At 37.9% G+C, this 15,043-nt stretch overlaps 1 protein-coding gene across 1 annotated transcript in view; it reads right to left on the reverse strand.

The window, feature by feature from the left end:
• The window catches only part of LOC124134133 (transcription cofactor vestigial-like protein 4), a 103,482-nt gene extending 90,065 nt beyond the window's left edge, over positions 1-13,417 (reverse strand). The window contains exon 1 of the mRNA XM_048396830.1: positions 13,072-13,417. Within this exon, the coding sequence (XP_048252787.1) occupies positions 13,072-13,264 (193 nt within the window). The 5' untranslated portion in view covers positions 13,265-13,417. The remainder of the gene's footprint in view (positions 1-13,071) is intronic.
• Positions 13,418-15,043: the final 1,626 nt, after the last annotated feature.

The following is a 15,043-nucleotide window of genomic DNA, read 5'->3' on the forward strand; positions in this document are numbered from 1 at the left end:
TCACCGAAAGGTCTGCATGCAGCAACATGTGTTTAATTTAATTAGTACATAAAGTTTTGACTTCTTGAAACCAAAAGATAACCACTGTCCGCTCAACTCTGTATATACGCATAAAAGTTGGCAACTGTTGACAATTTGTTTGGTGTTGGCAAAAGAACAGATATTAATTTGCTCATCCTCTCACGTTAACATAAACATTCACATTGCAACATATACACAACACAGTGCAAATTTACATTTACATTTGCACCTGCTCCAGACATGATGCAAATTTGCTCCTGGTGTAAATATACACACAGTAAATGCGTTCACATGACAAGTATACTCACGTATGTATTTCTACACATGTATGCACATATACACACATATGTATAGAGTGAGTGAGTGAGTGAGTATGGTTTTATGCCGCTTTTAGCAATATTCCAGCAATATCATGGCGGGAGACAACAGAAATGGCCTTCACACATTGTACCCATGTCAGGAATTGAACCCGGGTCTTCGGCGTGACGAGCGAACGCTTTAACCACTAAGCTACCCGACTGCCTCACCTATGTTAGAGGCGCATGTGAACAGGGTATTAATCAACGGAAACTTCAGAAAGGGTAAACTACGTAATCAGTCATCACAATAGATCAAGAGCAGTTTGCAAATAACAAATGTTTGTATGCAGAAACTGATATGGTGAAAAAGACCTACATAAAATCCAGTTGTTTAATGCCTGGGGTAGTGTGTATTTATTAATATTAAGCATGTCCAACTGTATTAGTGAGTGAGTTGTGATTAACATAAATTTGAACAGTTATATCAAGACATGTCAGCTGAAGTGATGCAGGACGTAGATGTTTAAACTTTGGTTTTGGTTTGGTTTGTTGTTAAACGCCGCACTCAGCAATATTCCAGCTATATGACGGCCGTCTGTAAATAATCGAGTCTGGACCAGACAATCCAGTGATTGACAACATGAGCATCGATCCATGCAATTGGGACCGATGACATGCATCAACCAAGTCAGCGAGCCTGACCACCTGATCCCGTTAGTCGCCTCTTACGACAAGCATAGTCGCGTTTTACGGCAAGCATGGGTTGCTGAAGACCTATTCTAACCCGGATCTTCACGGGCCTTAAACATTCGTGACCAACTTGTGTTATTCCGGGACAAGCCGAATAGCGACTCGTGCCCCTGTCATGGCCATTTTTGTGACCGGGTTCCGTCTTAGCGCAAACGGGCATACCTAAAACAATTGTCAACTAGTTGCGTAATGGTTCACATATATTTCCCCATATATTATATATATTTCAAATGCAATTCAAAGCACATCGGGACATGCAGAATTATACAGTATGATTGGACACATTTAACTGTGTATTGGGTATATTTTTAGATGTAAGACATATGTAAAATCAAAAATTATTTCTGAGGGATTCTTTGACGAAGAACTTGAAACCATACGCGCATTCTGATTGGTTTGTCGTATTTTCGCACATAACATTCATCGATAGGGGGACGAGCCTTCTTGCAGGTTACGGAAAGGGGCGAGTGGTGACGAATGGGGCCTTAAACTTTGGTGAAACCCAGGAGACCAGGTACAAGTATGGAACTGACAAGCCTAGAAACATAATGCTGCATTAAAATACTTGTTTCTCTGGCACCCTTTTTTTCAAAAGTAAAGTGGGAGGTCGGGCTTTTTTAAATATTCATTATTGAAAAAAGAATTATGAGGGAAGAAATTGTTTTACTTTTCCCCGCCAAGCAGACTAACATACACATTTAACTTGGTTCTTTAATAAAGTTGTGAAGCATGGACCTTTCATAGAACATGTAAAATATTGGAACTGGTGTGTGTGTGTGTGTGTGTGTGTGTGTGGGGGGGGGGGATTTATTGGCAAAAAAAATGACTGATGGCATGTAAAGAGACACACAAAGGTTTAAGAAAGAAAGCTTTGCTTTGATAGCCTCATCAGGATAAATTTAGGATTCACACACACGATCATAGAATTCTGGCAAGCCAAAGGGAAACAACTCTGCACAGTGAATTGTGGCGACTTAGATGATGAATGATGAACTTTGCATTTGAGAATGTATTTCATTTTTTAAAATTGGCAACATCCTTAAACCAATTTTTTTTTAATAATCTGGACTGAGCAAACAAAACAGTGATTGGGGTATGCACATCTGTATTGTGCGAACTCTTGCTCAAGAACCACTATGTTTTAATCCCTGAATAAAATTAAACTGAATATTGTCCGTATCATTTCAATAAATACAAACAATTTTAATAAAAACAACAACAATGCTTTATCCACATTAGAACTGGATCCATCCATCCATCCTCCTCTATAACAGTATAAGCTCAAAAATCAAATGAAACAACATTTAAAGAGAAAGGTAATGAAAATGAAAAGTGGTAGTTTTTAATTTATTCATAAACATGACACTTGTATGCTGAACTTGGTTGGAAAGTTTGCAAACAAGTCATATCCCATCAGGAAGTGGACGTTGTTATTAACACTTGGACTTCACCACGCTGGACTGTGTCACTTCACAACTGCCCAAAGTGAGCCAGTACACTCAACATGCTTCGAGACAGGCGATCATGTACTACAGGCAATGTAGGCTTAGACCTATGTGAAATACGGGCAAAGTTTCATTCAAATCTTTCAATTGTCTGTGAACTAACATTACATGGGGTTGGTTGGTTGGTTGATTTATGCCGCACTCAGCAATATTCCAGCTTTATGACGGCGGTCCGGTCTGTAAATAATCGAGTCTGGACCAGACAATCCAGTGATTAATATCATGCGCATCAATCCACGCAATTGGGATCGACTACATGCTTCAACCAAGTCAGCGAGCCTGACCACCCGATCCCGTTAGTCGCCTAAAGCTTATGACAAGCATAGTCACCTTTTACAACAAGCATGGGTTGCTGAAGACCTATTCTACCCCGTAATCTTCATGGGTCTAACATGATACCCCGTGATACATGTGATCTTAATGAGTACACTTATAACAAATATCTAAATTTCACATAGCCACAAACTGCAACCTATGGACCTTTCGACCGCCGTATGGTGGAGAGTCAAACGTCTGGGGTTCGATCCCAGGCTTTGTCATACCAAAAGACATTTAAAGATGGTTCTTGTTGTTACCCTGCCTGGCGCTTGAAATTGAGGGGACAAGACAAGGACTGGTCTACTTGTAGTCAGTATACTGTGGGCTTCTAGTTAGTATACTGTGTCTCAGTGGGGTATTCATGTTACACTGGGACATGGTATCTCAGTGGGCTAGCACAATAAAACTGGCATTAGTCTGGACTTATAGTACAAAGCAGCCACACACACACACACACACACACACACACACACACACGCTATAAAGTGCAATAATCGTGAACGCGACATTAAACCCCATTTCAACGCACCTGTGGACATCTATTACTAATACTATTTCGATGTTGCCAGAAGCATCATTAAACATAACTCGCTGAAACGGTCATACGTGGAAAAAAACACCAAAAGTTCATGGCAACTTTCATGTGAATACACTGTACCTTGTCCATAGGGTTTCTATGTTTGAATTACTCCCTTGGGACCTATGCCTGTTGTCAAAGGCAAATTAACTGATCACATGGTCAGGCTTGGTGAGCAGTTAGATAGCATGTCATCAAACTCCAGCAAAATAGATCTCTGCTCATTATATGAATCATGGTATTGTCATGGTCATGTCACAGGAATATTGCTCAGTGTGGCACTAAACAACAGACACAGACAGTCGGACAGACACAGACCGACAGACACCCTGGCTTATGAATAATGCAAGGAGAATACAATTGATCGTAGAACAAGGAGTCATACATTACATACATGTTAATCCAGCACAGTCCAAACATGACTTTTCTTCCATTCTTTGTAGACATTACTTTGATATTAGGTGTGGCAGACCAAAAACTGTTTTCTCCAGTGTTGGCCAACTGTGTAAGGTAGATAGATGTAACTCTGTACGTAACCGAATTTCACTCATCCCAGCTTGAAAATCTAAGGAATGAATAACGCCCAAAATGTTTACCATTTGGTGAAACCCACAAGCATCTACTGACAAACTTAGGCCACACATTTTTATTTTTCATTTCACGGACCCGCTGCCCTGACTGAAAAGCAGCAGGAAAAGAAACATAAAAAAAAAAAATAGAGTTTTAACTCCATGACAGAATGACCTTCATATAAATATATGATTGACATAGCTATTTATTTCATTTATATTTTGACCGACCATAAGGATGGAAAAGCTGGAACAAATCTGTGAAACATAAAATATAAAAGTGTGGCCCAATCACAATCAGTTACTGTGTTCAAAATTAAAAGAGGTAAGGTTTGGTCTACTCGGTAGTCCCTTTAGCATCATATCGTCTGTTAGTTCACATATTATGACATCTATCAATCTAAGAGTCAGTGACAACTCTAACTACACAGAGACAATGGTTTCACACACAGTATTAATTACAGTATGTAGGACAAGACAGGCACTCAGAAGGTCATGGAGCATCGACTCCCTTAACGCATGAAAACCAAGGTGTGTTAGCATGTTCCCGGGGGCCTGGATTCCAATACTATATATACTTCAGGAACACGGAAAATCATCAGTGATACGTGGGAAATATTAAGCAGGAAAACACAAGGGCCTTGTCATTACCATTATGTCTGTGACTTTAGCCAATAGTCCGAAACCCAAGAATCATAAAATTGTGTTGGGACAGCAGCGGTAGAAACTAACAGTTTTATTCCACTAGTCCTTATAATGATAACATATAGCAAAACCCTGAAAAGGGGAAATTTCTACTAGTCCTTATGATACCTTAACTATTGGCCAGTTTGGCAAGGACTACAGGACTAGTGCCAATTTCTAACGCTGGGACAGGTAAATGCAACAAAAAATAATCCACATTATAACAATAAAGTCTACTGAATATGATGCCAAGAGCCACTGAAAAGTTTTAAACACGGACGGTTAAAAGTTAACGATTTTGGTGGTCCCCAGATTCCCATACTACAGGCAGGAGAGGTGCAAACCTCAAAGACAGCAGGATTCCTGAATTTCACCATGGAGGCCTCAGACCACTGGGCCACCTATTCCCTTGTCGGAGAAGTCCAGGGATACACATGGACACTTGTCTGATAGTCTGGGCTCACAAAGAAACACTTGTTTTGTCTCACAGTCTAGTTATTTCACATGAACACTAGAAATGAGCTGTGAACTAGTTCGATATGTAAGTCAAATGCTTTAAGAAAGTGTACTCACGAAAGGACATCGCCGCGGTCTTGCTGGTAAATAAGTTACAGTTTGGAGCAAAGTCTACCTGTGATGCTTGCGGTGCTAGTAACAGGTTACTGTGACATATTGACCAGTCTACCATCTGCTGTGCTGGCAGCTGATGTGAAGAATGTGGCAACAACAATAGTTAAATTGATAAGCCATCCATCCATCAGCTAACTATTCACGATGTACAAATGGGAAGTGCATTCAAATAGTCTTCATTTGGAAATCTGAATAATGTGGTCTGGGCGACATATGACGTAGACTGGGTTCTACCTTTGTTGGACTGGTTCAGAAAAACGCTGGTGACTTCTGTTCTTGTACCATCTGTGTTTCATAATATATCATTTACGTAAACAACTTTTAAACTTGAAAGAAACTTGAATAAGTTGAAAGACCTACATTTTCTTAATTATTTGGTTTTCAGATATTTCACACCAGAAACATGATAAGATCAGAGATCACAATCGAAATAAAATAGACATTCTACCATGAATTTGGAATTTACTCGATTCTGATTGGTCAATCAGAGGCTATTAAATCACAATAAACCCCCTCTGATTGAAACAGCTGGTTTGACGGCCGCATCACCGCGGAAGCTAATATTCATAGAATAGTACTATTTTCAGTCATTGTCGGTAGGCATATTTAAATAACTATATCAACAATTACAGGTTACAAAATGCACAGATGCGGTGACTACAATATTCAAAGGATGTGTGGCAATACATTTCATGCAGAAAAGCACGACAGAAATCAACAAAGGGAAAGTATTTACTTTTAGAGACAACATAGAGAGCTTGAAATTTTGGCGCTTTTCTATATACGACTGTGACGTCATATCTTTTTCGTCACAGTGAGCGATATGACGTCATAATGGTGACGTGCGATGTAGAGCGAAAGCCTTGCAAAACTTTCTTTGTTTTCTTTAGGGATGCCCACCTCATGTTAGCTTACCAAGTTGCCGTGCTTATATGCTTTGAATGCCTGTCATATGTTCGAGTGTATTACGGTATAAACAAACTGCTTGAGTATATACAGCACTAAATTTTGTTTGGTGATTCCGTAATTCAGATCGATAACTCACTCAAAACACTGAACTCAACCCATGCCGCTTCACTCAGTATATTTGCTAACACCAAAGAGTTCACGTTTTATTTAGTCATGGTAAAATGGAGATAAACATACTGTGTTTTCAATGTAGAGCTAGGTTACCTGTAGATTTAACCGCGCTAAATTTAACATTTGAAACCTCACGCTGCATGTTCGGTTCCAAATTCAATTTAGCGGGGTTAAATCTACAGGTAACCTAGCTCTACATTGAAAACACAGTATGTTTATCTCCTAATTCCACATGTTCTAAACATATGTTTATCTATTGTTATCCGTCAAAGCATTAAGTGTAGTTAGCATGGTTAGGAGGAACAAAGACCACCCCAAAAACGAATATATTCCAAATACATAGTGCTAGTTCTAAAAAATAACTCCTTTCTGTATATTTAGGCCACTTGTAAATAAAAGTACAAACTATGTAATTCTTGAAGTTTTTACTTGTAGTATTTGTTGATATTTTAAAAAAAATCTTTTTTAACCATTTCTAGGTAACTAGCATAGGCCAGGCTTTCAGATCGGTTCATTTTCTGGAACCCAGACTGACAGTCATTCAAAATGTCTGAAGATGAATTGCAGAGGATGTAGAAAAATGTCCCATCAAAATTTGATAAAATCATGAAAATGGTCAAATGTCATTGTGTCAAGAAAAGTCACTGTTACATCCCCTACACAACACAACCAAATGTCCTCTCTCAGCATGTAAGCAATGGGAAGTTGACACACTAAGACCAGAAAATGCTATTTTAGATTCTGTAGCTAACATGTGGCCACTCAGCCATATAAGACACTCAAATAAATTTAGGACGCTGACCAATTTATCATGGGTGTTGACGAGATTGCTGCATCTTGACAACTAGGAAAATGAAAAAAAGTGTTCAATTTCAGTTATCTGTGAAAACTGTTATATTCTGTGTTGACGAGATTAACATTGAACAGGCAACTTGGGTCCTCGTCAATTTGTCGGTATGATTTTTGGTTGTTTTAGTTCGGCACACTGCAATATTTCAGCAAAATAAAAACAACCTGGAAAGAATTAACTCTGGACAGTGAAATCAGTGATTGATATTATGAGCAACCATCACTACCTTTGAGGTATGATGCCATACAAGACTGACCACAAATACATTTAGTCAAGTCAACTTGTTAAACAAGCAAAGGCTGCTGATAGGTACTGAAGCCTTTTAGGGCCATTTGGGTTTTTTCTTTTTTTCTTGATGCTATGTTGAAATTTCAAGATACATAAGTTGAAATTTCAAGATACTTCAAGAAAAAAACCAAAAATACAAATGGCCCTAAAAGGCTTCCATAGATAGGGGTGGTGACTTAAAACATTATTTTTCACTATTGCAATAGTGCTCCACACTATTTCAAAAGCATTGCAATAGCTTTAACCAACCTTCAAAGCTTGATAATTATAATAATCAATGTAACAGAAATGAATAAAGTATTCACGGCAATGTCAATGTCTGCCATTTCCTTCCCTGTCGCTATTCAAACAGAAGGGAAGCAATTTTCTAATCTGAAGAGGTTATAATATATGCTTTTCAACACAAATTTGACTATAAAACCTGAGTTTTCAGAAACATAATTTATTTCTTCTTTATAACTACCAATATTGAAACTATTCATTCTTATCTACACTATCGACAATTCCATGACATATTTAAATTCCTACTGATATGGTACAATCCAGTGCTCGATTTAAGGAACTATATATATAGCTTGCACTTGGTGCATTGTGACATTATAACCTTGTTGCACCAGACTAAACCAGGTTGCACTCTTAATGGCAACTATAGATGTTTTTAATTGGAAACATATAATTTCCCATCCCATATCAGTGTTAGTAGTATTGTGAAGTTATAGTTCACTTTGAATGGAAACACATAAACGTCCAATACATTCTGTTGCTTTCTTGTCTTTCTCATAAGATTGACCTGAAATTTGTATCCAGCATCTGCAATAATTATAGCATTTTAGGATAATCGCGATCTCACAAACTGACGATTCAAGTATCGTGTGAACCTAAGTATCGATGATATCGTAGGTATCGGTGAATTGTTACAGCCCTAACTAACACCATTGAATTTTATTTTTTTTCAACCAGTTGCATAATTGTGAAGTGCCCACAGTTTGATGATGTCAAGCTCGAGGAATGATGACAAGTTACACATAACACTGGGAATACTAACATGCGTCTAGTATGCACAGATGTAGAGAATGGAAGCAGAATAAAAATTTGCATCCCGAAGGACGCACAATAACATTCATTGTACCTACAGCGCACCAAGGGCAGTTGTGGGTGTCTGTTGTGTCATCTATCAATCATGACCACTGTCCACATGATCATTGATTCATTCCACGCTCTAAAGTCATTATCAAACATACAGTACAGTACACTACACCAATTCAATACTTTACAGGACCCCCATATTACTGCAAGGACCCTTAGAATTAATTATTGGGGGTCCCCCAAAGCCCAATTTTGTAAGTCAAGGTAAAGCCCTGTAATGTAGCATGGTAAATAAAGTGTATTGAGTTTTAGATCAATGTTTTGTGGAAACCATGTTTAGTAAGTCAGTCACAAATCTGTAAAACTTCGACATGCACTGGATGCATGAAGCGGCTTGCACTTTTCAATATGAGTTTGCACAGTGTATGTTTTATCGAGTTAAATCAAGGCAGCTATTATACTTATTGTCAGTGTTTTAATTGGGTTTTAATTTTTGTAGCTCAGTTTTATTTTGAGTTTCCAAATCCTTGTCAAATAGAGTAATGTCTCCCTCACCAGCCTTCCCCTTGCAAAAATAATATTGACAGTGCATTTTTACCAGCTGTCATGCTCTTGAGCGTCATCACACAGACCAGTATAAGATCAAGTCGGCATATTACGATTCCCCTGTTTGCCCTGCAAGAAGTGCCGAGACAACAGAAATCAATCGACCAATGCCAATGGTTCATCTGTTGGACTATTCAGACTTGTATATTTTGAAAACAGCATATCCTTGCATGTGATGCACTTTTATAGTACATACCGCATTCGACGTAATAAGCGCCCAGGGCCCTCTCAAAATTAGAATATTATTTTGGTGAAAAGAAAAGTTGAGTTGAAAGATAAATTTTGTGGTTTATGCTGACAGCCTGAAATGTTTATGTATGACAGATATATTTTTCCAGAATTTAATTGTCCATAATTAAGTGTGCATATAACGCACGAGTGCGTATTATACGCAAATAAATAAGTCTTGTGTACATTAATCAATCGGAAGGGGTGCTAATTGGGATTGTTCACTAGCCAATATATTAGCAAATATCGCCGTGGGCGTTTATTAGGAGCGGGGAGCTTATGTCGAATACGGTATGTACTTATTTTTTTAATCCATCTGTGACCACAGAATAGAAACGTTGTGACTGGTGATTATGTTCTCATTGATTATCATCACATAAGAAAACATGCAACATGGACAGGATCCACTGTCAATGTACATCAGTTTCTACCATGGGCATAAATGTTAAATGTTTGAAAGGCATTTAGAAGTGATACCTGATGAAGGGGTAAGTATATACTCAGAAACTGTGTTCCTCATAATAAAGCAGTTGACATTCATAAATTCTCTTCGTCTTAAATGTTAATATAACCATAACATTCATCAGTCCCGCCCAGAAATGAACAGAGCGATGTAAATGCATATTTGTTCAGGTGTGCCACAAGGCAAAATGTTTCAGTGTGCCCTTTGTTATGTAAGTGTGCCAACTAGAAGAATACTGTTGATCCATCTGTTAACTTTGTGAATGTAAGATCCGGGGTAGAATAGGTCTTCAGCAACCCATGCTTGTCGTAAAAGGTGACTATGCTTGCCGTAAGAGGCGACGAACGGGATCAGATGGTCAGGCTCGCTGACTTGGTTGATACATGTCATCGTATCCCAATTGCATGGATCGATGCTCATGATGTCAATCACTGGATTGTTTTGTCCAGACTCGATTATTTACAGACCACCGTCATATAGCTGAACTATTGCTGAGTGCAGCATTAAACAACAAAGAAAGAAAGAAACAAGCGAATTCAGGGATTATGACTGTATAAGTATTAAATATACAAAAAAGACCATTTCACTTAAGTTAGTTAATAAGCAGTCCTATTCTGGAAAATTTGCTTCCTTCCTCTTCATTATGATTGATAATACCCAATATTATTTTGTGCATCATGCTGTGCATTAAGTATGTTCCCATCTTCATAATCTTCCATGTGTTTGTCAGGTTTACTTTTGTCTGCGGAAGTACATTCACAACTAGCTTCATTTAACAACCACTGCCACAGGGTACTGTTGTTAAAAAAATATCATTTTTAACAAGGCCCTTCAGGCACTGGGAAGATTTTAAAATTGTGCCATTGCGATTTTAACTGTGCCATTGTCACTAAAAGACAAGGAATTTTGAACTGTGGAATATGAACAAGTATCCTTAGATGACACTTTCCACTGTGGTAAAGGTGTAACATATCTGATTGTAAATCACAGCATAAGCAGAAACACTGAAATATACATTCCTAGCAAATATTCAAATTATCAAAAATCGATAATAAACTTCGGCAACAATTGTTGAAAATATGTCAAAACAAATAAACAATAACCACTGATGACATCTTGTCTGACATCATTTAACATTTACATCCAAACTGTTGAAAAACTGTCCTGCTTCGACATTAACATTGTATTCACAGTGTGACAGTACTTGACCCAATAGACCTTTGAACAATGTTAAAAAAAAAATCTCAACAGCAGAGCTCCAGATAAGCTGCGTACCTGCGTTAAATACGCATAAAAAATGCAGAAATACGCAGTAAAATAAAATCCAAGCGTATCAAATACGCAACGAACATTACAGATTCAGTACAAAAATAAAACTTGTGCGTATCATCAAAATATTGTGAAGTAACCCTGCGTATTCGATTAGCAAATCAGCAACTTATTTTGAAATTATAAACGGACATTCCGTCAACCTTGCCAAACTCCACGATGACAGTTACATCATGATCATTTGCCATCACACTTTCTTGTGGAAGTATCGTGGTATTTTTGAATCCTATAAAGCTCTCGAAACCACACGACACCAGTTTGCAGGGACTAGATGAATAGTGTTTTTAAATATTTAACTTAAATACCCACATGTGTAAAAACTAGTGGGTAACAGAAATTTGAATACCCAGATAGAATTACTGATACCCAATGATTATAAAATGCATTGGTAAAATACCCACAACACCAAAAGCTTATCTGGAGCTCTGCAACAGTGAACTTGAAACCCAATTATTTTTCACACATTATCCAAACACTGAAAGGTTATCCACGCAATGCCATCCTGGCATAAAAAATGTATATATCAACATAATCAAAGATTGAGAGTGTAACCCATAATTGACTATTGTTTGAAATCATCCACGTGTTTTGGAGTGAACCCCCAAAACGATGACCATTCTATTGGCCCAAAAAAATACAGTTTAGCGTAGGCAACATGTAAATCTAACCATGATCATTATTTTAAAATTTAAATTTTCATCAATCACGCTTACTGATATTATCTGAACAATATTTGCAATTTCATCCAAAAATTAATATAATTTCATCAACATGACACATAATGTCTAATTAATCAACGAGAATATCATGGCTAAATAATCAATACATTATAGAATTCTTAACAAATGACTATACATGGTCTATATATGTATCATGAGTATGTGGTCTTCATTACATGCTCTATAATCGTACATCTAAAACATATATAACTTAAAATAATCACAAAAAGAGCAGCATCTAAAACATTTGGATCTTTGGTTTTGAAAATTTACGTAAATGAAAAAAATCAAATAAATCAACCAAAAATCCCTCCCTCCCCCAAATAAAATGAACTCAGATTCACATTTCATTTCAAATAAAATGTATAGATGTATTGTAAAAAATCATTAGATAAATATATTCAAATAAAAAATAGGTTTAAATACAAATGCAGGTCTCAATAAGAACATGTATCTGTCTTTCCTACTGACATTTTCAGTCTCTCATCAAATATGAATGAAAGTATGCAAAGAATGTCGTAGAATCATGGAAAGTAAGCCTGTTCGGGCTTGGCTAGTGGTTAGCACGCCAACAACCAACCACCTGCTTTTCGCAAATTCCAAGCATACCTTTCATATCGGCGTGCATATGAATGGTGGTCACCTGTCGTTATTAGTCCCTAATCAATAGAAAAATATCGTATATCAAAACAAATAAACACGTCTGTTATCCCTGCCCCAACTCTGCTAGTCCACAGATTTTGTTTAGCAAACAACCCTTCACCCAGTCCTTTGTTTTACTCGTGCAAAATTAGGCCACGGTTTCTACAATATCCCGGTTGCCAATAACATGAATAAAATTCACGAAGGAAAGTGGTCATCAGTGATCACTGAGAAATGCCAGCAAAATGGACTGGTACCTGGTGATTGCGTCACCGCAAGTCGACTCACAAGTTATCGACGAATTAATGAGATACCGTTATCTGTAGACGGTTGACACAATGGAATCTGTCAGCTTGTCAATGTTTCAAAACGGAAACAAACAACATTCCTGGCAATAAATGTGGTAAAATGTGTAAACTGTACTCACGATTGGAATCGGATGTTTCGACGAGGGAGGCTGCCCTGGACAGAACATCGAGGGGAGTCTCCATCCTCTGTTCGGGACTCGAACACTGGACGATGGTTTGAGAGCCCGATATTGGAGAGATGGGCCGCTGGAAACCTACTCTCTCGTCGCGCGAAAAATTAAACTCACGCGTCCCTAATCCAAGGAGGATCATACATGCAGTGGGGAAATCACACCCAAAATGTCCACTCAACACTGTGTCGAATATTACTTGCAAAAACACAAATATCGGCTTAAATCTCCCACTGAAGAGTATGGAAATTCAAGTGCGACATGGGTATGGTATGACAGGAATTCCTGACCTCGACCACATGACTGGTCATGTGATCAACAAAATGGCTGCTGCCCTGAATAACCACGTGTTTGGCAAGACAGCTTGGATACGAGGGTGAACTGCATGTATGCGCGGAATGAGGCACGGGTCAGTAGTCGACTTTGCTGCGGGGAGTTGACGTCAATCAAATCAAACGCGCGAAACTAAATGCTGTTAACTGTAGATTGAGTCACGCCTAGGCTGTGTAGTGCTACATTTCTATGTGACCTAATAATGCTACTGTGTGAAGTTTGATTGTGTGAGCGTTCACGATTTTTGTTTTTGCGGATAATATGTTTGCATGGGTATTAAATGTTTGTATCCAAATAATTACTTTGATTAGTTAGTGCTCAGTTCATTAGTATTTTATCATTGGTGTAAAATTAGTATTTTTTTTATGTTTTATTTTTTTTAAGGAAGGCTACATATTTTATAAAAAATATGATAAGGAGTAAAAATGTTATGGATAACAACTAAAATTGTAATACATACACAACGTTTCGGGGCTACTCTCTCTGCTCCTGCAACAGTCGTGAATGTTGAGGGGGAAAGAACTAACCCTGAAATGTTTGTTTGTTTGTTTGTTGTTTAACGCCGCACTCGGCAATATTCAAGCTATATCGAGTTTGGACCAGACAATCCAGTGATTGACATCATGAGCATCGATCTACGCAATTGGGATACGTTAACAGGCGAGCCTGACCACCCGATCCCGTTAGTCGCCTCTTCCGACAAGCATAGTCGCCTTTTACGGCAAGCATGGGTTGCTGAAGACCCGGACCTTCACGGGTCTGAAATGTTGTGCATGTATGATAAATAAGTTGTTATCCATAATACTCCATATCATTATTATATCAAGCGTCTAAATGCAAATAAAGACTTGCATACTGATAAATGAGGCAACATGTAATTTTCCTATGAAACTTGGCATGTGTTAGTTCTGGAAAGTGAAACAGATTAGTCATATACACCCTTGACCTCCCATTAGAATCGTACCGATTAACAATTTCCGGATAATCGAATCACGAACTCATGCATAGTAATCTCATGAATACTTTAAAAGTGAAAGTAATTAAAACGTAATTGTCCGAAACGCATGGTATGTCGGACTATCCAGGTTTCACATTAAACGTTTCGCTACAGCTAACTAGTTTTTAGTTTTCATTAATTCACTATATTAAGCACTTGTCTTGAAGCTTTAGGAATAAGGCTACCTCTAAAAATCATGTGACTTTCATTATCGCCCAGTCTATTTGCATTATTAAATATTCAATAGTGGTTGCATATCATGTCAGACGAGAAGGTGTCTAAGAATTAGATATCATGATTGATTTTACAGCCGGCGATGAAAAGTCGATTATAAATGCCGACATATTCATTTTCAGTGGCAATGTTAATACCAAGAGAAAACACTTTGCCGTGAGTGGATATTGATTATAACCGGGGTATTATATTATATAATCACCATATGGGCAGGTATTGATATTTATATTCATTTGAATTAACACATTCATGTCCTGTCTGTAGTAAACCTACACCCACACTTACACATGTATGTGTGACGGTGAAGATCCGGGGTAGAATAGGTCTTCAGCAACCAATGCTTGCCGTAAAAGGCGA

This window comes from Haliotis rufescens, unplaced genomic scaffold (assembly GCF_023055435.1).
Source record: "Haliotis rufescens isolate VD_foot unplaced genomic scaffold, xgHalRufe1.0.p SCAF_16, whole genome shotgun sequence".
NCBI classification, from domain to species: domain Eukaryota; kingdom Metazoa; phylum Mollusca; class Gastropoda; order Lepetellida; family Haliotidae; genus Haliotis; species Haliotis rufescens.